Source organism: Scyliorhinus torazame, chromosome 3 (genome assembly GCF_047496885.1).
Source record: "Scyliorhinus torazame isolate Kashiwa2021f chromosome 3, sScyTor2.1, whole genome shotgun sequence".
In the NCBI taxonomy this organism is placed as follows: domain Eukaryota; kingdom Metazoa; phylum Chordata; class Chondrichthyes; order Carcharhiniformes; family Scyliorhinidae; genus Scyliorhinus; species Scyliorhinus torazame.
In genome coordinates, this window is record NC_092709.1 from 109982331 (window position 1) to 110004751 (window position 22421).

At 46.7% G+C, this 22421-nt stretch overlaps 1 protein-coding gene across 3 annotated transcripts in view; it reads left to right on the plus strand.

The window, feature by feature from the left end:
* The window catches only part of slc10a7 (solute carrier family 10 member 7), a 449575-nt gene extending 434994 nt beyond the window's left edge, over positions 1 to 14581 (plus strand). For all 3 annotated transcript variants that reach the window (XM_072496104.1, XM_072496103.1, XM_072496105.1), the window contains one exon: positions 12469 to 14581. In XM_072496104.1, the coding sequence (XP_072352205.1) occupies positions 12469 to 12507 (39 nt within the window). In that variant the 3' untranslated portion in view covers positions 12508 to 14581. The remainder of the gene's footprint in view (positions 1 to 12468) is intronic.
* The last annotated feature ends 7840 nt before the right edge of the window (positions 14582 to 22421 follow it).

Here is a 22421-nt window from a genome sequence, read left to right on the forward strand (position 1 = left end):
GAAAAAGTACATTGCAAGCCATGAGTTCTGCCATGTCTCGGGCATGTAAATTCGTGGCTTCCTTTATGGTTGGTGACCGCTGTGGAAAACTAAATCCAACAAAAGACCCATATGTGCTCTGACCTGTCTGCCATCATTCTAGCATGGGCCCCATCCAGTAATGCCGAGGCGAGAGTGGGACGAGACACCTGGACCTCTTTCCAGGTGCCCCTTCTCAGTGAGGTGCTATCACCCACAGAAAGTGAACAGGAGTATGTGCCTGGCACCCCAGGAAATTCCTCCCAGAACGCGACATGGGTGAGTGGCCTCTCCTCTGCCATTGGCCCCATTGCCTCCAGTAGGCAAGGCCCAGGAGAATGCCCCTGAACCAGTGCAAGAAACTGCTAGCAGACTGGACAGGACAGGACTGGAACCAATGCCCCAGAGGGTTGTTTGCTAGCGCTGTTAGGGAGGGTTTAAACTAATATGCCATGGGGAGGGAAACCTAGGTAAGGAGTCAGAGAAAGAGGGAGCAAGGACAAAAACAAAAGGTAGAAAAGGGGATAAGAAAAGTGATGGGCGGAGGCAAAATTCAGACAGGGCAGAAGAGAAAATTATTGGGAGCAAGTCAAACAATGTGAAAAAGACAAACTTAAAGGCTCTGTGCCTTAATGCACGGAGAATTTGCAATGAAGTGGATTAACTAATCGCACAGATAGATGTAAATGGGTACAATATAATTAGGATTACGGAGATATGGCTGCAGGGTGACCAGTGATGGGAACTGAATGTCCCAGGATATTCAGTATTTAGGAAGGACAGGCATAAATGAAAAGGTGGTGGCGTGGCACTGCTGGTTAAAGAGGAAATTAACACAACAGTGAGAAAGAATATTAGCTCTGACAATGTGGAATCTGTATGGGTAAAGTTGAGAAATACCAAGGGACAAAAAACATTAGTGGGTGTCATATATAGACCCTCAAACTGTAGTGGTGATGTTGGGAATGGCACTAAACACAAAATTAGAGATGCATATAATAAGGGAATATCGGGGATCATGGGTGATTTGAATCTGCACGTAGATTGGGCAAATCAAATTAGCGACACTGCCGTAGAGGAGGAATTTCTGGAGTGCATATGGGATGGTTTTCTTGACCAATATATGGAGGAACCAACCAGAGAACAGGCCATCTAAGACTGGGTACTGTGTAATGAGAAGGGAATCGTTGCCAATCTGGCTGTGCGAGACACCTTGGGGATGAGCCCTCATAACATGATGGTAAATGAAGTAGTTGATTCGGAGACTAGGTTGCTGAATCTTAATAAAGGAAACTATGAAGATATGAGGTGCGAGTTGGCCTTGATAGATTGAGGAGAGTTACTTAAAGGGATGACAGTGGACAGACAATGGCAAACATTCAAAGAACGTATGGCGAACTGCAACAACTGTTCAGTCCTGTCTGGCACAGAAGCAAAATGGGTAAGAGGGCCAATCCATGGCTTACAAAGGAAATTAGAAATAGTATCCAATCCAGGAAAGAAGCATACAGATTGGGCAAGAAAAATAATAGGTCTGAGGATTGGAGGCAGTTTAGAATTCAGCAAAGAAGGACGAAGGAATTGATTAAGAAGGGCAAAGTACAGTACGAAAGTAAGCTTGCAGGGAACATAAAGACTGACACTAAGAGTTTCTATAGATATGTGAAGAGAAAGAGATTGGTAAAGACAAATGTAGGCCCCTACAGACAGAAACAGGGGAATGTATAATAAGGGACAAAGAAATGGCTGAGCAATTCAATACATACTTTGGTTCTGTCTTCACAAAAGAGGACACAAATCAGATACCAGAAATGTTGGTGAATGAAAGGTTTAGTGAGAAGAAAGGACTGAGGGAGATCAATATTAGTGGAGAAATGGTGCTGGGAAAATTGATGGGATTGAAGGCAGATAAATCCCCAGGGCCTGATAATCTGCATCCCAGAGTGCTGAAGGAGGTGGCTCTGGAAATAGTGGATGCCTGTGCCGACCATGCTGCCCGTCTAAACTAAAATCTTCTGCACTTCCGGGATCCGGATCCCTCTATTCCCATCCTATTCATGTTTTTGTCAAGATGCCCCTTAAACGTCACTATTGTCCCGGCTTCCACCACCTCCTCCGGCAGCGAGTTCCAGGCACCCACTACTCTCTGTGTAAAAAAACTTGCCTCGTACACCTCCTCTAAACCTTGCCCCTTGCACCTTAAGTCTATGCCCCCTAGTAATTGACCCCTCTATCCTGGGGAAAAGCCTCTGACTGTCCACTCTGTCTATGCCCATCATAATTTTGTAAAACTCTATCAGGTCGCCCCTCAACCTCCATTGTTCCAGTGAGAACAAACTGAGTTTATTCAACCTCTCCTCATAGCTAATGCCCTCCATACCAGGCAACATCCTGGTAAATCTCTTCTGCACCCTCTCTAAAGCCTCCACATCCTTCTGGTAGTGTGGCAACCAGAATTGAACACTATATTCCAAGTGTGGCCTAACTAAGGTTCTATACAGCTGCAACATGACTTGCCAAATTTATACTCAATGCCCCGGCCAATGAAGGCAAGCATGCAGTATACCTTCTTGACTACCTTCTCACCTGTGTTGCCCCTTTCAGTTGACCTGTGGACCTGTACACCTAGATCTCTTTGACATTGGTAGTCGTAGACTCTGGAACAGTCCCTGCAGATTGGAGGTAGCTAATGTCACTCCAATATTCAAAAAGGGAGATAGAGCGAAAACAGGCAATTATAGACTAGTAAGCCTAATATCGGTAGTGGGGAAAATTTTGAATACATTATAAAGGACTGAAGAGCAGAATATTTAGAAAGCAGTGGCAGGATCAGTCAGAGTCAGCATGGATTTATGAAGGGGAAATCATACTTGGCAAATCTGTTGTAATTCTTTGAAAATGTAACTAGTACAGTTGACAAGGGGGAGCCAGTCGATGTGGTGTATTTGGACTTTCAGATGGCTTTTGACAAAGTCCCGCATAAGAGATTATTGTGCAAGATTAAAGTGCATGAGATTGGGGGAAGTGTATTGAGGTGGATGGAAAACTGGTTGGCAGAGAAGAAACAGAGTAGGAATTAATGGGTCCTTTTCAAATTGGCAGGCAGTAACTAGTGGGGTGCCACAGGGATCACAATATATATTAATGATTTGGATGAGGGAACAAAATGTAACATCTCAAATGTTTGCAGATGATATCAAGTTGGGTGGGAGGGTGAACTGTGATATGATACCAAGTTGGGTGGGAGGGTGAACTGTGACGAGGATGCAGAGATCCTGCAGCATGATCTGAATAGGTTGGGCGAGTGGGCAAATAATGGCAGATGCAGTATAATTTGGATAAGTGTGAGGTTATTCACTTTGGAAGCAAAAACAGGAAACCTGAATAGTTGTAAATTGGGAGAGAGGAGTGTGCAACGGGACCTAGGTGTCCTTGTGCACCAGTCGCTGAAGGTAAGCTTGCAGGTGCAGCAGGCAGTAAAGAAGGCTAATGATCTGTTGGCTTTCATTGCGAGAGGTTTCGAGTACAGGAGCAGGGATGTGTTGTTGCATTATACAGGGCCTTGGTGAGGCCACACCTAGAATATTGTGTGCAGTTTTGGTCTCCTTTTCTGAGGAAGAATGTTTTTGCTCTTGAGGAAGTGCAGCGAAGGCTTACCAGACTGATTCCAGGGCTGGTGGGACTGTCATTTGAGGAGAGATTGACAAGATTTGGATCGGTCTCGCTTGAGTTCAGAAGAATGAGGGGTGATATCATAAGAGACTTATAAAATTCTAACAGGACTAGACAGGGTAGTTGCAGGGAAACCAAAAAGAAAATGCTGGAAAATCGCAGCAGGCCCGGCAGCATCTGAAGGGAGAGAAAAGAGCTAACATTTTGAGTCCAGATGACCCTTTGTCAAAGCTAAAGACAGAGAAAGTGGGAAATATTTATACTGTGGCGTGAGAATGAAAGATGAGTCATAGCCACAGAAACCCAGGGAAACCGGGTACTAATAGCCACAGAGAGCAAGGGAAAAGAGTGCTAATGGCAGCCCCAGAGAGAACAAAAGGTGTGAAAGGCCAAACTGCAGAGAAACTAACATCAGAGGGTAAACTGTAACAGATGTAGATGTGGGGGGAGGGGAAGGGGGAAGCAAAGGGGAGAAAGGGTAACGAAAGGTGGATAAGATGGGGGGTGTTGAATATATATAACGAAAGACAAGAGAGAAAGAAGTGGTAAAAAACAGTAAAATGAAATGGGATGAAAACAAATGGGTCGAGGTGGGGTAGAGCTAATCAGCTGAAATTGTTGAATTCGATGTTGAGATCGGAAGACTGTGTCGTGCCTAACCGGAAGATGAGATGTTGTTCCTCCAGTTTGTGTTGAGCTTCACTGGAACATTGCAGCAGGCCAAGGACAGACATGTGGGCATGGGAGCAGGGTCTTGTGTTAAAATGGCAAGCAATGGGAAGGTCAAGGTCCTGAATGCGCACAGACCGAAGATGCTGAGCAAAACGATCACCCAATCTGTGTTTGGTCTCTCCGATAAAGAGGAGGCCACATTTGGAGCAGCGAATGCAATAGACCAAATTGGAAGTGAAACGCTGCTTAACCTGGAATGTGTGTTTTGGGCCTGGGATGTTAAGCATGGAAGAGGTAAAGAGGCAGGTGTTACATCTTCTGCGATTGCATGAGAAGATCCCATGGGTGATGGGAGAGGTGTTGGATATGGTGGAGGAGTGGCCTAGATTATCTCTGAGGGAACGGTCTCTGCGGAATGCTGACAGAGGGAGTGAAGGGACGATGTGTTTGGTGGTGGCATCACGTTGGAGTTGGCGAAAATGGCGGAGGATTATGCATTGCATATGGAGGCTGGTGGGGTGAAATGTGAGAATGAGGGGGACTCTATCCATGTTCTGGGAGGGAGGGGACGTGGCGCGGGAGATGGACCGCACACTGTTGAGGGCCCTGTCAACAACTGTAGGTGGGAAATCATGGTTGAGGAAGAAGGAACACATTTTCAAAGCACCATTTTGGAAAGTGGCATCATCGGAACAAAGGCGACGGAGGCGAAGGAGCTGAGAGAAAGGGATGGAGTCCTTACAGGGTGTGGGGGGCGAAGAGCTGTAATCCAGATAGCTGTGGGATTCAGTGGGCTTGTAGTGGATATTAGTAGATAGTCTATTGCCGGAAATGGAGACAGAAAGATCAAGGAAGGGAAGGGAAGTGTCTGAGATGGACCAGGTGAGATGAAGGGGTGGAAACTGAAAGCGAAGTTGATGAATTTTTCCAGGTCCGGACAGGAGCATGAAGCGGCACCAAAATAGTCATCAATGTATCGGTAAAGGAGTTGTGGGAGGGGACACTGGTAAGCCTGGAACAAGGAATGTTCCACAAACCGCATAAAAAGACAAGCGTAGCTAGGACCCATGCGGGTACCCATTGCTACACCTTTGATTTAGAGAAAGTGAGATGAGTTAAAGGAGAAGTTGTTGAGAGATAAAACGAGTTCAGCCAGGCGGAGCAGAGTGGTGGTGGATGGGAATTATCCGGGCCTCTTTTCGAGAAAGATGCAAAGAGCTCTCAGGCCATCCTGGTGTGGGATGGAGGTGTAGAGGGATTGCACATCCATGGTGAATAGGAGGTGGTTAGTGCCCGTGAACTGGAAGCTGTCAATATGACGCAGGGCATCAGAGGAATCCCGGATGTAGGTGGGGAGGGAATGGACCAGAGGAGTGAGAATGGAGTCAAGAGGAGAGGAAATATGTTTGGTGGGACAGGAGCATGCTGACATAATAGTCCTGCCGGGACAGTCCTTTTTGTGGATTTTGGGAAGTAGGTAAAAGCGGGCTGTCCGGGGTTGCGAGACTATGAGGTTGGAAGCCGTAGGGGGAAGGCATCCAGAGGAAATGATGTTGCTAATGGTGTTGGAGATAATGGCTTGATGTCCAGTGGTCTGGTCATGGTCCAGGGGGAGGTAAGAGGAAGTATCTGAGAGTTGGCGCCCAGCCTCTGTGAGGTAAAGGTCAGTACGCCAGACAACAACAGCGTCCCCTTTGTCGGCAGGTTTGATGACAATGTCGGGGTTAGACCTGACGGAGTGCAGAGCAGAAAGTTCGGAAGGAGAGAGGTTGGAATGGGTGAGGGGGGGCAGAAAAATTAAGACAGCCAATGTCCCGTCGACAGTTCTCAATGAAAAGTTTGGGGGCAGGTAATTGTCCCAGCGGGGGTGTCCACTTGGAGGCAGAATGATGGAGGCACATGAAAGGATTTGGGGGGGGGGGGGGGGGGGCTGCAGGGAAGATGTTCCTGATGGTGGGTGAGTCCAGAACTAGGAGCCACATTCTGAGGATTCAGGGTAAACCATTTCGGACAGAAATGAGGAGACATTTCTTCACCAAAGAGTGGTGAGCCTATGGAATTCATTAACACAGGAAGTTGTTGGTGTAAAACATTGAATATATTCAAGAGGCGGCTAGATATAGCACTTGGGGCAAATGGGTTCAAAGGTTATGAGGAGAAAGCAGGATTAGGCCATTGAGTTGGATGATCAGCATGTCGTATAAGGAACGGTTGAGGACTCTGGGTATGTACTCGTTGGAGTTTAGAAGGATGAGGGGGGATCTTATTGAAACTTACAGGATACTGCGAGGCCTGGATAGAGTAGACGTGGAGAGGATGTTTCCAGAGGACACCATCTCAGACTAAAGGGATGATCCTTTAAAACAGAGATAAGGAGGAATTTCTTCAGCCAGAGGGTGGTGAATCTGTGGAACTCTGACGCAGAAGGCTGTGGAGGCCAAATCACTGAGTGTCTTTAAGACAGAGATAGATAGATTCTTGATTAATAAGGGGATCAGGGGTTATGGGAGAAGACAGGAGAATTGGGATGAGAAAAATATCAACCATGATTGAATGGCGGAGCAGACTCGATTGGCTGAGTGGCCTAATTCTGCTCCTGTGTCTTATGGGCTTATCAGCCACGATCGTGATAAATGGCAGAGCAGGCTCAAAAGGCCTCCTCCTGCTCCTATCTTCTATATATAGCTCCAAGGCCTTGGACCTCCAGAGATGTTGTCATCATCACAATCATCAAAAGCAACAGGGCAGCGTACTGAACAGACTGTCTCCACTTCAACTGCTGATGTCAGGCTGCACCAAGGTTTAGTGGCCTTAAGAGAAAGCTTTAGACTTTGAGAGCACAAAGATGATATGGTTCAGTTTGACACATGTGAATATTGCACCTTATATTGGTTTCACTGTAATCATGTGTGCATCATCGTCATTTCTTGGGACTAGCTGAGTCAAAGATCTATATAAATTATCACACTTCATGATTGGCGTGCAATGATGGAGATAGAGAATTTAGGGACATATCTCACATACCCTCCAAGCCACCTTATCTCCCTGCCCTCTTTCAGGGATCTGCAGGCATGCACTCCATGGTCTCTGTTCCTCTACACTTCTCACTAGCCTGACATTTGTTGTGTACTCCCTTGCCTTTTTTGACCTCCCAAAATCAATACTTCAGTCATCGCGGGATTGAATTCCATTTGCCACTTTTCTGACCATCTGACCAGTCCATTGATTTGTTCCTGCCATCCACAGCTTTCTGCCTCATCCTCAACTAAATGGTCAATTTTTGTACCATCTGCAAGCTTCTTAGTCATGCTTATAACATTTATGTCTAAATTAGAGAAACATAGTATGAAAAGCAAAAGAACTAGTGCTGAACCATCCGGATCCCCACTAGAAACAACGGGCACGATCTAATGGAAAGATTTCTAAGTGTCATTTCTGGTGGGTTTGGCTGGGAGTTTCTCCTGGCTCTGTTGGCGGGTTCCCCACCTCTATCTAACCACACTTAGTCACTTTTTCGGACCCTGGGGAGTTTCTCTCCGGGCTAGCCCACACTTCAAATTTTTTTCATCACTGGGGAGCTGACCTTGCTGGCCAGACCAGCTCCTCTGAGATCAGGCCACCATTTGAAACAGTGTCCAGATTTCTAAGTGAGCTTGAGGATCGTCCACACCCACCACCCATGGACAATGTCACTCCCCACACATGTGGGCATTACACCCCCCCCTTAAAGTGGCTACACCCTGCTAATGGGGTGGCTGAGCGTCCCCTTTTCCATTCCTTCCCAGCCCCCTTTCGGGCACCCCCCTTCCAGGACCCACACCCTTCACCACCCGAGGCTCCGTCTTTCATGGGCATGGCTCCCCTCAGGCCTTGATCCATGTCAATGCCATCCTGGGCCCTTGCATCTTGGCAGTGCTCCTGTCATCTTGGCAGTGTCACCCGGGCCTCTTGGCAGTTCCAGGGTGGTAGTGCCTAGGTGTCAGCCTAGCGGTACCCAGGTTCTAGGGGAGAACCGGGGTGCCACCTTGCCCTTCCCTGACCACCTAGGGACCTCCGATGGCCTGGGAGAGCCCTCGAGTCCCATTCCGCCTGAAACGTTTGTGTGGACCAGTACTAACAGCGCCCGGCTGGGGTCTCGCTGGAGAGGCTGATAGATTCCGGGAGCCAGTTAGATCCAGCATCGGCCCAGTTAAGTGGGTTCTTAAACCCAATTAGCCGAGCGAGACTGGGTCCTGCCGACAGTTGCGATAACTCGCTAGATCTGGTTAGATCTCGTGAGGCGTAACAGCTGTCTGAAAGCTTGGAGAGGCCTTTCCTGGCATCTACCGGCTGTGTCCCACTCCGCTTGCGGTTAGAATCCATGTATACATCAAACAACAAACCAACATCCATCCTACTTGTTACTTCCTCAGAAAGTTCAATCAAGTTAGTCAGACATGACCCTTCCTTAACAGATCCGTGTTGACTGTCCTTGATTAATTCATGCATTTCTAAATGCCATTCAGTACTGTACCTCAGAATTTATTTCAATTATTCATCCACTTCAGGGTTTAAGCTGCCTAGCCTTTAATTATGGTTTATCCCTTTCTTTTCAAACAATGATAGACATTGGCAATCATCCAATCCTTTGGCACCATGGCTTTAATCAGAAAGCATTGGAAAGTGATGCTCAGAGCTTCCACTATTTTCTCCCTTGCTTCTCTTAATACCTGGGATGCATTTCATCCGGGCCTAATGATTTATCTACTTTCAAAGATGGTAAACTCCTTAACAGTTCCTCTCTCACTGGGCGGGATTCTGCAATAATGGGGCTATGTCCCCATGCCGGCGGGAAGACCGGCGCCAACACCCCGTTGTCAACAGCCTCCGAAGGTGAGGAATTCTCACCTTTCTCGGGGGTTAGGAGTGGTTCCCACAGCTCCAGCTGCCGCCAAAGGGCCGGCCCGAGTTCGAGCATGCGCAGAACGGCCGGTGTGATCTTGCGCCTGCGCGGACCGGCCGGTGTATTTCCGCGCATGCGCAGAACGGCCAGCGTATTTCTGCGCATGTGCAAGATTTTCCCTTCTCCGCGCCGGCCCCCGGGCAATATGGCAGTGCCTTACAGGGGCCCAGCGCGGAGGAAAGAAGACCCCCACAACTAGCCCGCTCGCAAAATCGGTAGGCCCCGATCGCAGGTCAGGCCACCGTGGGGTCGGATCCCCCCCCAGGACCGCCCCCGCACACTTACCTGCCAGGTCCCGCCATGTGTGAGGTGAGTAATTCACACCGGCGAGACTGGGCAAAACTTGACGGCCACCTGACCCACCGGGACCCGGAGAATCGCCGGATGCGTTGTCAACGGCCCCCGACCGGCGTGGCGGGAATCCCGGCGGCCCCCGAAAAACGCGCCGGAGAATAGGGCAGCCGGCGGGGTGGGATTCGCGCCTCTCCCCGGGGATTCTCTGACCCGGCGCAGGGTCGTAGAATCCCGCCCCCAATCTTTAATCCATCCAATATATAATGCTCTTTCTTTACAATGACTGCACTGTCGCCCTCTTTTGTGAAGACAGAGAGTATTCATTAAGAACCTTGCATCTCTTCTGCCACATCCTACCCTGTATGCTTCTTGACATCTGGGGCTCTAAATTTGGGAGTTTGTCCTGAAATATTTTGTGGAATGCATTTTAAGAACCTTGCACCCCCTTCACCTTACATACTGATTTCGTCCTGGGTAATATTATGGTAGTTGAAATCCCTCACTATCATTGCCTATTGTTTCAGCACTTCTCGGAAACATTTGATCTTCTATTTACTTTTGACTGTTTGGGGATCTATAGTACGCTCCCAGCCATTTAATTGCCCTATTTTTGTTCTTCACTTCAATCCATTTGGCCTCATTTAACAATCCTTCTAAGCATATTTTCTCTTCTTAAAACTGTGATTGTTCCTTCAACCAATATTGAGACTTCCTTTAATTCACCTCGCTATCTCATCTGAAAACCCTGTAGTGCTTCAGTGGCTATTTTTAACACTGCAAATTTGGTAAATACCCAGTTCAGAAAAACATGGGCCAAGGCACCAGCAGACCTCCCTATTCTTCTTTAAGTGATTGGAATATTTTACATGCCTCAGCAGGCAGGTAAGACCTCTCAGTGATATCTGATTGATAGTATTTCCAACAACAGAACTCCCCCTCAGTACATCACTGAAGTATCAACCTAGATTACGAAATCAAGTTCTGGAGTGGGGTGAAGAACTAACAACCTTCATACAGGGAGACCAGAATGCAATCAACATGACAGTCCTCAAACGCCAAAGGGCACTTCATGTCACACTGATGAAAGATGTTCTATTTTCCAAATTAGCCACCTTGATGTCATCTTCTGCAGCAGAATCAATTTACTATCAGCATGTCCTGAAGTTTAGGCAGTTTTTGCTCAGTTGGAACCAGGTTGACATCATTTAAAATAATTTCAACTGAGACCCTTATAGCTGTCTTAAACTTTCATCTCACCAGTGAACCACATCCCCAAACATTTTTAGAAGATAAAACAAAGTAAGGTAACAAGTTAAAAAACCTATGACTTTCGTATTGTTACTTTTGTTGCATATAAGGAAGTGAAAAATCATTGCCTTTGGTCCTCATCCCAAATTTCATTTCCTTGTGTGGTTCAATCCTCTCCCTGACAACTGTCTGAGGCTAAACTTAGCTGTTCTACAATTTTGTGTTACGTTTGAGCCTGAAATGAGCTTCCGACAGCATATCTGTACTATCACCAAGACCACTAATTACCACGTCTGTAACATCACCTGACTCCATCTTTGCCTCAGCTAATCTGTTGCTGAAACCCTCACCCATACCTTTGTCGCGTCTAGATTTGATTATTCCAATGCAGTTCTGGTCAGTATCACATGTTTACCTTCTATAAACTTGGAGGGCATTCAAAGCTCTGCTGCCAGTGTCCTAACTCAAACTAAGTCCCATTCTCTTATCTCCCCTGTGCTCACTGGTCTGCACTGACTCCTACTCAAGGAAGACATTGATTTTAAAATTCTCATCCATGTTTTCAAATCTCTCCATTGCCTCACCCCATCCCTATCCTCCAATAGCATCCAGGCCGACAACCTAGATCTTTACATGTCACCAAATTCTAGCTTCTTGAACATTCCAAAATGTCATCTCGCTACCATTGGAAGCCATGCCTTCAGCTCCCTAGAGCCTAATCTCTGATATTCCTTAACCCAAATATCTCTGCCTCTCTCTCTCTCTTCCCTCCATGAAACTCACTTCGCTGACCAAACCTTTGGTCAACTAGTCTAATAAAGTAAGTAAAGTAAAGGGGCCATAGTCCCAGATGATCATAGGCTGCTTTCCCCTTTTGAGGGGGAGAGCAGACTGGTGGGCATTTAACCTGAAGATCACCACATCTGGGGCAAGGTTGAGAAGGCTGAGCCTTCATGAATAACCTCAGCCAGTACGGGAATGGAACCTGCGCTGTTGGCCTTGTTCTGCATCACAAACCAGCTGTCCAGCCAACTGAGCTAAACTGATCGAATAACTCCTTAAATTGCTCACCATCTAATTATGTTTGCTCACCACCTAATTGCTCACCATCTTATTCGGGCAGCACGGTAGCACAAGTGGATAGCACTGTGGCTTCACAGCACCAGGGTCCCAGGTTCACTGTCTGCACGTTCTCCCCGTGTCTGCGTGGGTTTCCTCAGGATGCTCCGGTTTCCTCCCACAGTCCAGACATGCAGATTAGGTGGATTGGCCATGGTAAATTGCCCTTAGTGACCAAAAACGTTAGGAGGGGTTACTGGGTTACGGGGATAGGGTAGCAGTGAGGGATTAAGTGGGTTGGTGCAGACTCGATGGGCCGAATGGTCGCCTTCTGCACTGTATGTTCTATGTCTATGTTCCATAGCCTTGTTGTAAAGCAACTTGGAATGATAAGTTCAAGGCAAGTTGTTAACTGTATGATGAAAGCAATTTCTGGTATTTCCAAGAAGAGTTTTTAAAAGAAAAAATTACCACTGTGGCTGACTGTCGGTTTAGAAAATAGAAACAATGCTGATATGCTCTTCAGTTCAAAATTTAAAAAATAGTATGTTTTTCTTTCACAGGCTCTGAAGCTCACAAAACAGACAAAGATACCTGTATAACATCAATGGAATCTTTTATTTTGTATGAATGTATGTATGCCATACAATGAAAAGTAATTGTAGAACCTCAACAAACTGTTCGAGTACTGATTTATGTTTAAGATTGTGCAGATGTATCTGCTTTATTTTAGGATGTTCATGATTAAGTGCCTTAAGAGTACAACTGACATTTTTAGTTTGTTTTTTCTCCTCGAATAAGAACTATTAGTTGAATAAGAGTAGAAGACTGCAGCAAATTAGTCAAGGTGTATGAATGGTTTTTCTTTTAGCACCAAAAAATACTTATTAAACTAACAGATAGTCCATCCAAATACAATTCAGCTATATGAAAGGGATTTCTTTCACATTTCTGATCTATTGTTTTTTTTAAATAAATTTAGAGTACCCAATTCTTTTTTTCCAATTAAGGGGCAATTTAGCGTGGCCAATCCACCTACCCTGCACATCTTTTTGGGTTGTGGGGGTGAAACACACGCAGTCACGGGGAGAATGTGCAAACTCCACACGGACAGTGACCCAGAGCCGGGATCGAACCTGGGACCTCGGCGCCGTGAGGCAACAGGGCTAACCCACTGCGCCACCGTGTTGCCCTTGATCTATTGTTTTTTTTAAAAGAGGAACAAATGCCACTCTCTCTCTCTCTCTCTCTCTCTCTCTCTCTCTCTCTCTCTCTCTCTCTCCCCCCCCCCCCCCCCCCCCCCCCCCCCCCCGGGGCCAGGCTTTACATATAATGTTATAACATTAGCTGCCCTCATTTTGTGTTAAATTCACAAAGCTTTTGCCTTTTGTCCCATGAGGATTTCCCATAGTATGTCTAAGTGCTGTTGTGGTGGGTAAAGGGCAGAAATTAACTCCGTTAGTGTCTGCTCCCATTAAAACCATAATGCATGACATTAATCGAATTGAGGAATAGTGGCTATTTTTAAATAGTTTCTTGCCATATTGAGGATAGGCAAGACAACTGATAGAATGCCTCCGATCAGATTGCATCAGTACTTTTTAGTCAGTCAAACTGTCTTATTCAGATCAGGCAGGTTTAAATTCCGAATACACATAATTGTTGAACAGTTATTGAATGTGGGAAACATTAAATATTTCATTCAATGATGTAACCTACTGCAAACTATTGCTGGAAGCTGTTCTTTGAATGTATTACTGTAATTCTATATTCAATAATGACATATATGAGTCACAAATTCAATGAATCAAAATTGTGTATGGATGAGTTACAGTAATTCGTAGCTGCAGACTGCTGAATATCAATTCCTTTGTTATCAACTGTTGGGAAGCACCCAAAATTCTATTCCGTTTTATGTTACCCAGCTAGTATCCTATGAGGACCTGAATAATTTTATATTACAAGCATTTATTTTGACATAGTGTGTCATCTGCGGAACTGGTAAAGGCTAATAAAATTTATTTTTATATTTTAATATATATATATATGTATATATTGGTGCATGTATGTATACACATGCAGAAATAGAGCACTTCAGTCTCAGAACTCTATATCTAAACCCATTTGACTCCAAAGTCACAATGTGTGATTAAAATAGACCCTTCAGTTAGATAACTACATTGTACCCATAATTGATTCAGTCGTAATTTGTTTGGACAGTATTGTGTTCATTTATTAAATTCAGTATACATTTCTTTTTACAATTTCACTGTAAATTTTGGAGTATAATCCTTTAAATAAGGGGACCATTAGTAACATACTATGTAGTATTACAGTCGTGTAAACCAAATTTGCTCATGTTTAAGTCACTGGTTGTCAGTTGATATTCATTGTTCTTTACTGAGCTGCTTTCATATCTCTAACATTTTGCTTTTCCATTGCTTCTGAACAAGATAGAACCTAGTTAATAGTATCTGAGTCTTTTCAGGGTTATGCAAGATTTTGAACGTTATTGGTTGTGGGCCATCATTAATGTATTTTAACCTGAACAAATGTCTAGTACATTACATTTTTGCTGGGACCAATTTATATTGTGTTCATTTTGCAAGTGTATTGATGTACAGTTGCAGTATTTATTTTTGCAAGATTCATCAATAAACATTAATGGTGTACATATTCCTACTTTGTTTTTCTTTTTGATGAGATTAACTGTTGCATTTATTGAATTTTTCAGCATGCTTCGGAACCCCAAAAAATGAACCGAATGTGGGTTCCCAAGCCTGCCGTTGCCGAGAGCCAAACCAGTGAGTTATTTTCCCAGACTATTAAGCTTGGCAGACGGGTTCATAACACCGTCGGTGCAGTCACAGAGCCAGCAGTTTTGAAAGCCTCACCAGCTGCCGAGGCAGCTAATTGACCAATCCGGTATGATGGAGGTGCCTTGAAGGGATGAACATTTAAGAAGCAGAAGGCCCTTTGGATTAATGGGGGAGCTCTTCCAATTGGATTGTTGGGGCTGTCTTTCCTCATGGCTCCCTCTTTGCAGTGTGGAGCCTCCAGCCCTGATGGGCCACCAAACTGTTGCAAAGAAGCCACCTCAGTAGAACTCGTGGCCTTCTCACATGGCAGTGCAGGTGCAAAATCGCCTCTTAATTTTAAATGACTGCCCGCCCCCATAAAACAGGCAGGTGATCCACTTCCAAGGCATCTTCCCTTGGGAACTTCCCCAGCAGCAGATATACATCAGAGAACCATCCTGACACTGCTTCCCCTCCCCCAGCCCCCTATTTTCCTGGGGCACCCCACTTCCACTCCTGCCAACACAGGGCTGAGAATATTTAACCATAATTTAATGTTTTCAGTAAAATTTATGCATTTTTGCATTTACTGTTAAGTAATTTCAAGTTTATGGTGAATGAATTAACCTCTAATTTCCATCTCAGGTCAGGCCTCTCACCTACTAAAACATCATACCATATTGAAATGTTTTACAAAGCTTTCATTATGAATTGCTTAAAAGTATTTATCACAAGAAGTATAGTTGATTGAATATAAAAGCAAAATACTGAAATCTGAAATAAAAACAACTAATGCTGGAAATATGCAACAGGTATCTTCATGGTTGCACGTATAACATGGCTAATTAATAGAAATGGCATTGGCTGTCCAAAACCTACAAAACTTTATTCTGTTTTAGTTTGGTAATATATGTAACATTCATCTCTTCCATTTCAATTCTCTTCCTGCACCTGGTGATGCACTAAGGCAGACTTTTATCTGTTTCTATAGCTAGTAATTCCCGGAACAGGTCACTTGTCTCTTGCTAGGGGCTACTAGCTTGAGAGGTGACACGCCACATCAAGTGTCGCTAACCAGGAGTCTCGCCTACTCTTACTGCCAGCCATTGGCCTGTTTGGAAGGATTTACATGTTGACACACTATTATGATCCCAGACCAGGCTCCAACAGTGTGGCCACCTCTGAGGAGGAGGAGGACAAGGGACTAGGATGATGAGGCAGCGCTGGACCAGCGGGGACTGGAGGACAATCCCACAGAAAAACCGGAAGACTAGTGGAGGCTGCAGGACAGGCAGCAGCGGCAAGGGACCGGCAAGCCCATTGGGCCAGGGAGGCCCTCATACTCGCCCGATTCACACAGGACGTGGCCTGGTCTGTCTCCCCGCACTCCCATTTCCCACCCTCCCATGGTATGTGTCACATCACTCCAGGGTGCTGGGACTGTTTCGGCACCATCAGCAGGTCAGTGTCGAGGGCAGGGTGATACCCCACAGAGAGCTGAGCGCCAGTGCCCCTCAATCTTAGCCATAGTCTGACCCCTGCTTGTCTGCTGAGTGCTCGCTAACTTGCACGTGGTGTACCCGGGGACGGAGAGATGCCTGGACAGATGAGCCACGGGTTCGGAGGTCTGTCCGCATTGCGGAAGAAAGTGACATACTGATTGTGCTCAAGACTATTTAATGTGTAATACAGTTCCCCGTTCTCCCGATGGTACTGTCCCAGTCTCCCCACCACCCACTCACCCCCCACCCCCCTCAACCCCATCTACCCCCCAGAAGCCTGTCCACTAACGTTTCCCACCGAGGTGCGTGTCTCTGCGCTAGTGGAGGGTGGGATGACAGCTGTGACGCATTGATCATGGCATCCTCCAAGCTCACTTCGAGGGGTCTCTTGGGAGGCAGGGGAGGGAACCAACCTCCAGCTCGTCACCCCGCTTCTGTGCGAGGTTGTAGAGGGCACAGCAGACCACAACAAAGTGGGCGACCCTCCAGGCAGTGCACTGGAGTGGTCGAGGCATCAGAACTGCATCTTGAGTCCGATGGACCACTCAATGACAGTCAGGGTGGCCACATAGGCCTCGTTGTACCAGGTTTCCGCTTTGGTCTCCGATCTCCGAACCGGCGTCATTAGCCAGGCCCTCAGCGGATAAAACTTATCCCCCAAGAGGTACCGGCCACCCTGGGGTCGCCCTTGAAGAGGCCGGGGATGACCGACTGCCCCAGGATGTAACTGTAGTTGTCACTCCCCAAGAATCGTGCACACACATGCATGATCTTCATGTGGTGGTCACACACAAGCTGTATGCTCAGGGAGTGGAACCCCTTTCTGTTAAAGTAGGGCACTCCCAGATGGCCCGGTGAGCGCAGGGCAATATGTGTGGCATCCACTACACCCTGGGCCTGGGGTATCCAGGCGATGGTGGGGAAACCTACTGCCCTGGCTTGGTTCATGTCAAAGATGATGTAGTCTCCGCCACGAGATGCAGGGCTTTTGTGACCCATGGCATAAAAGTTCAGGCTGCAATCAACTGAATGGGCACAGAGAGCGGGAGAGTCCTCCTCAGCCCTATGATGCCAAGCCCGCGAAGACGTGGCACCGGTGACACACCATCTCCCTGTTGAGGCGAAGCCTCCTGCGGCACACGCTGTCTGTCATTTGTTCAAAATGACCAGCGACGCCTGTAAATCTTGAGCTGTCGCAGGCCTCCCCCTTTGGCTCCCTTCCTGGCTTGTTGGACGGCCAGGTCCCCAGGGTGTGGGGCAGGATCTGGCACATGGGCCGTCGCCTTGAGCATTTGCAGACGCTGCTGCTGCTGCCGTCTCCGGCCTCTGGCCACCCGGCCTAGCAGCAGCACCACTAGGGCAAGTTCTGCATCTAATATCCCTGCCATAGCGTTCAATATCTGTAAGGCATCGGGAGAGGGTGTTAGACTGACAAACAGCGGTGGCTCCCACCCCAGGACCCTCCAATCCCCCATTGATTCCCCCCTTCCCCACCACACGTAATACCCTTCCCTCTTCACTCCCAGCCGCAGCGGGTCCCCCTCACCAGACCCCACACCCTATACCCCGGACACCCGCTAATAACGTCACCTGGACCGGGCTCTGGTCCCCTTCCTATAGCACTCACCCACCTACCAACCGTGGACTTGTCCCCGGAGCGGTGTCCCATCCCCTGGGTGTTCGGATGTTGGCAGTGTTCAGGCACAGTGTCCAGGCATTAAGGTATGATTGGGATGCTGGGCAATGACTCCCACATGCTACATGGCCCGCCCACCCATGGAGATCCATGTGGGTTGTGTGGAGTGCTCACATAAGCATGATTGCCAATTCCCTATTACCAATAGACTTCAGCTGCACGGCCAGAGGCTTTGTTAGTCAGTGGGGTTTATGGGTGGTCGGTGGGGCAGACGGGCAGTGACAAGGGTTGCCCCCAGAATGGATACAGACGATTCAGATGTTGGCATGGTGGTGCCATGCACTGTTGCCCCCCCCAGTTGCCCCCTCTGCCCCAGCCCCCCCCCCCCATGAGCAAAGATGGCCACTCACCTCCTTGGCTCCCCACAGAGGCCCTTCCGCCAGGTCATGTTTTTCAAAAGGAGTACTAATCAGTGCACGCGTAACCACTTGCTGCGGAGGCTGCTGAATGACGGGAGGCCGTTAGATTATGGGTGGCTCTAGTTAATTGTATGGAAATATGGAATAAGTGGTGATAATTGATTTCTCGCCACAATAATAATAATAATCGCTTCTTGTCACAAGTAGGTTTCAATGAAGTTACTGTGAAAAGCAATAGGGCAAGATCCCAATTTCACCTACAGGAGCGAGCCGGTTGCATCGCAAACTGTTTGGCGACTGGTGCGGTTTTCTTTTTCGGCCTCTCCCGCTATTCACCGGCCTCGTTTAGCTCGAGCGAGAGTGTAACGAGGCCAGAGAATTGTACCCTGGGTGTCTCAGTAAGAATTCTCAATCTTATCACTTGCCCTGTTCAGACATGGCCAAAATCCTGTTTATTTTGGCACTCTAATAGTGCAAAAATCTACAATGTTTGTGAGTAATTGGAATAAACAGCTTCATTGCTAACCGTAAAATCTGGGTCATTATATTTGATAAGCTGCAAGGTTGTTTTTATGGGATTTTCATTTATTTCTGTTTTGCTCTTGCACACAGGTTACGTATTTTATCTCGATGTTTATTCTTCATTGACTTGGCATCCAAAGTCACTTGTGATACAAGAACAAATAATGTGAAACACAAGTCAAAAAGCATTTAGTTCACAAAATAACATTGCAAATGGATCACAAATCTTTATGGCAGCTACTTGGCATCCGAGAATGAGTTTTTCATTAAATTCCCAGCGCTACCTTGAGCAGGAAAATTACCAGGGTCCATAATTTTCATTTATTTGTTTTCTAAATTATTATTGCACAGATTAAATTGGTCTGAGAATATTGTCATGACACCCTGAGCTAGTGTGTGGTCAATTCCAGCCTCACTTGACCCAGAGTCGCAACGCAGCTGAAATTAAATTTTATATAAAATACCCGAGGTTCTTTGTTGAACCCAATAAAGTGCAGTCATCAGGTTTGTAACTTAAACACAAATATTTTTTTTATTATGTACAGTATTATAATTAAAGTGGCAAGAAAATGTAGTTACCCAAGACCCCTTTCCCAATCCCCCCTTTCCTAATTACCCCCACTCTCTACACAGACAACAGAGGGGAAAGGATGGTGGAAAGGGAAAGAAAACATTAAGAAAAAGTGTTTCCTCCCACAGTCCAAAGATGAGCAGGTTAGGTGGACTGGCCATGCTAAATCGCCCCCAAAAATACAAGGATAAAGATCTTTGATGAACTGGGATGATTTCTAGTTAATGTCTTTCTGAAGTTCAGCTTTTTGTTTGATTCGTCTTCCTTCTAGGCTTGAGATGGGTTTCTCTGGCAAGGTTGTCTACCTGCTCTGCAGACTCCACATCATTCCAGGTTCAAAGCAAAGGATGTGCGTGCACCACTTCTTTCAGAACAATACAAGAGTTTTTTCACTTCAGTAAGCTGGAGAGAGAGCGTCCCTTTCACTTCCAAGATCTAAGCACCTCTGCCCAGTTCTTTCAGAAAGCATCGCACAAGAACCAATCACTTACCGTTGTCAGGAAGAATACTGTCCTTGGCCAACCCACCAGTTGCAGTTAACTAATCGATCCAACTCCCTCCAAATCTGGTTCCTAACGTCCACTCAGGGCCCAAGAAACTGGCTCCTCCTTTGCAAACACAAAACCTGGGAACACAGTGTCCTGACAAGCAGGCTGTTTAACTTTGAGTCATCTGTTTAACCGCATATCCCGATTATCGGTCTACGGACCAAAATAATAAAATAACATAAAAGAAATAGGAACAAAGGAAATAAACAAGAAGGACTCTTACAATATAATGGACTGAAATCAGAATACAATGAAATCTCACCAATGCACTAGAGTCAGGAGCTTGAGAGGAATAAATAGGAATAGTGTGTTATTTGTCAGATAAATTTATAAACAAAATGCTATGTTAGAGAAGCATGGTTAAGAATTTGGTTTTTTTATGTCAGCTCTGACACCATTCTATACTGACAGAAGCTGCAATTCAGGATCCAAACCTCACAGCCACCTATTTACATTGCTGGCTTCTGCCTGAATGGAACATTACACGTGCCTAAATGAATTACTTGGGCAATTATGTCTACAAAAAGTTCAAAATGTAAATGTTGAAAGTCTGTCCGACATTTTAAGTTAAGGTCAGGTAGATTTATGATGTCTCTAAAGAATCCAATGAATTCTGAGCATTTTGCATGTCAGGTTTGACACAATAAAGAAATTATACATCTACTGCATAAAGTCACACATCTACTGTTTTGACACTGTATAGAGTACACTTGATTTATAGTGCAGACAGCCTAAATCAGAAGTTATGGGAGATTATTCTTTCAGGGACTTTTACAGACCCTGACTTCAGATTGATACAAACATTTTAGTGCCCTCGTGAAGCTCAAAGGTTTTTGAACAAACAGTAAACTTGCTGCAAAACTCAGCAGGTCTGACAGCAATTGTGGAGTGAGGGAAACAGAGTTAACATTTTGAGTCCATATGACATCTTCACAGTGTAAACTTGTAATAGTCACTTTGTCGGGCAGAACATGAGTGTTGCTGAAAAAAGAGACATGCCATTGAAGCTTTTTATCTTACACTCATCAGGACAGAATTGCAAGAATACAAAATCTCAAAGGGAACAATACTTTATACTGCACAAGAAGAGTGTACTGATCCCTTGGTAACGTGGACTCTGGTTGGTAGAGAGGTTGCCATGGAGAATGACCAGGAAATGGCTCTCCTCCAATATTTTGTTTAGTTTAACAAGACTCAAATCATGCACATGCTCTTTCTGTTTGCAATGTGTGAATGTATGTAACTTCTAACACTGAACACGACTTATAATCTTGAATTGGTTGTTTGTTTGATTCTTAGCACAATGACTGCACCACTCTTCACCGACGGAGCCCTCAGCAAGCTTCTTGGTGGGGTCCAGCAGCGGCGAGAGATCTTCTGCCGTCAAAGGGCAGCATGGTAGCATAGTGGTTAGCACAGTTGCTTCACAGCTCCAGGGTCCCAGGTTCGATTCCCGGCTTGGGTCACTGTGTGTGTGGAGTCTGCACGTCCCCCCCTTGCTGCTCACATCCTCCCTGTCCCACATCCCAATACAGCCCCATAGTCACATCCTTCCTGTCCCACCACCCCATACAGCCCCATAGCCACTCACATCCTCCCTGTCCCACCTCTCCATACCGCCCCATAGCCACTCACATCCTCCCTGCCCACCTCCCCATACAGCCCCACAGTCACTCACATCCTCCCTGTCCCAACTCCCCATACAGCCCCACAGTCACTCACATCCTCCCTGTCCCACCACCCCACACAGCCCCATAGTCACTCACATCCTCCCTGTCCCACCTCCCCAGACAGCCCCATAGTCACTCACATCCTCCCTGTCCCACCTCCCCATACAGCCCCATAGCCACTCGCATCCTCCCTGTCCCACCTCCCCATACAGCCCCATAGCCACTCACATCCTCCCTGTCCCACCTCCCCAGACAGCCCCATAGCCACTCACATCCTCCCTGTCCCTCCTCCCCATACAGCCCCATAGCCACTCACATCCTCCCTGTCCCACCTCCCCAGACAGCCCCATAGTCACTCACATCCTCCCTGTCCCACCTCCCCATACAGCCCCATAGCCACTCACATCCTCCCTCTCCCACCTCTCCATACAGCCCCACAGTCACTCACATCCTCCCTGTCCCAACTCCCAGACAGCCCCATAGCCACTCACATCCTCCCTGTCCCAACTCCCCATACAGTCCCATAGCCACTCACATCCTCCCTGTCCCAACTCCCCATACAGCCCCATAGCCACTCGCATCCTCCCTGTCCCAACTCCCCATACAGCCCCATAGCCACTCACATCCTCCCTGTCCCACCTCCCCATACAGCCCCACAGTCACTCACATCCTCTCTGTCACACCACCCCATTCAGCCCCATAGTCATTCACATCCTCCCTGTCCCACCTCCGCAGACAGCCCCATAGTCACTCACAACCTCCCTGTCCCACCTCCCCATACAGCCCCATAGACACTCGCATCCTCCCTGTCCCACCTCCCCATACAGCCCCATAGCCATTCACATCCTCC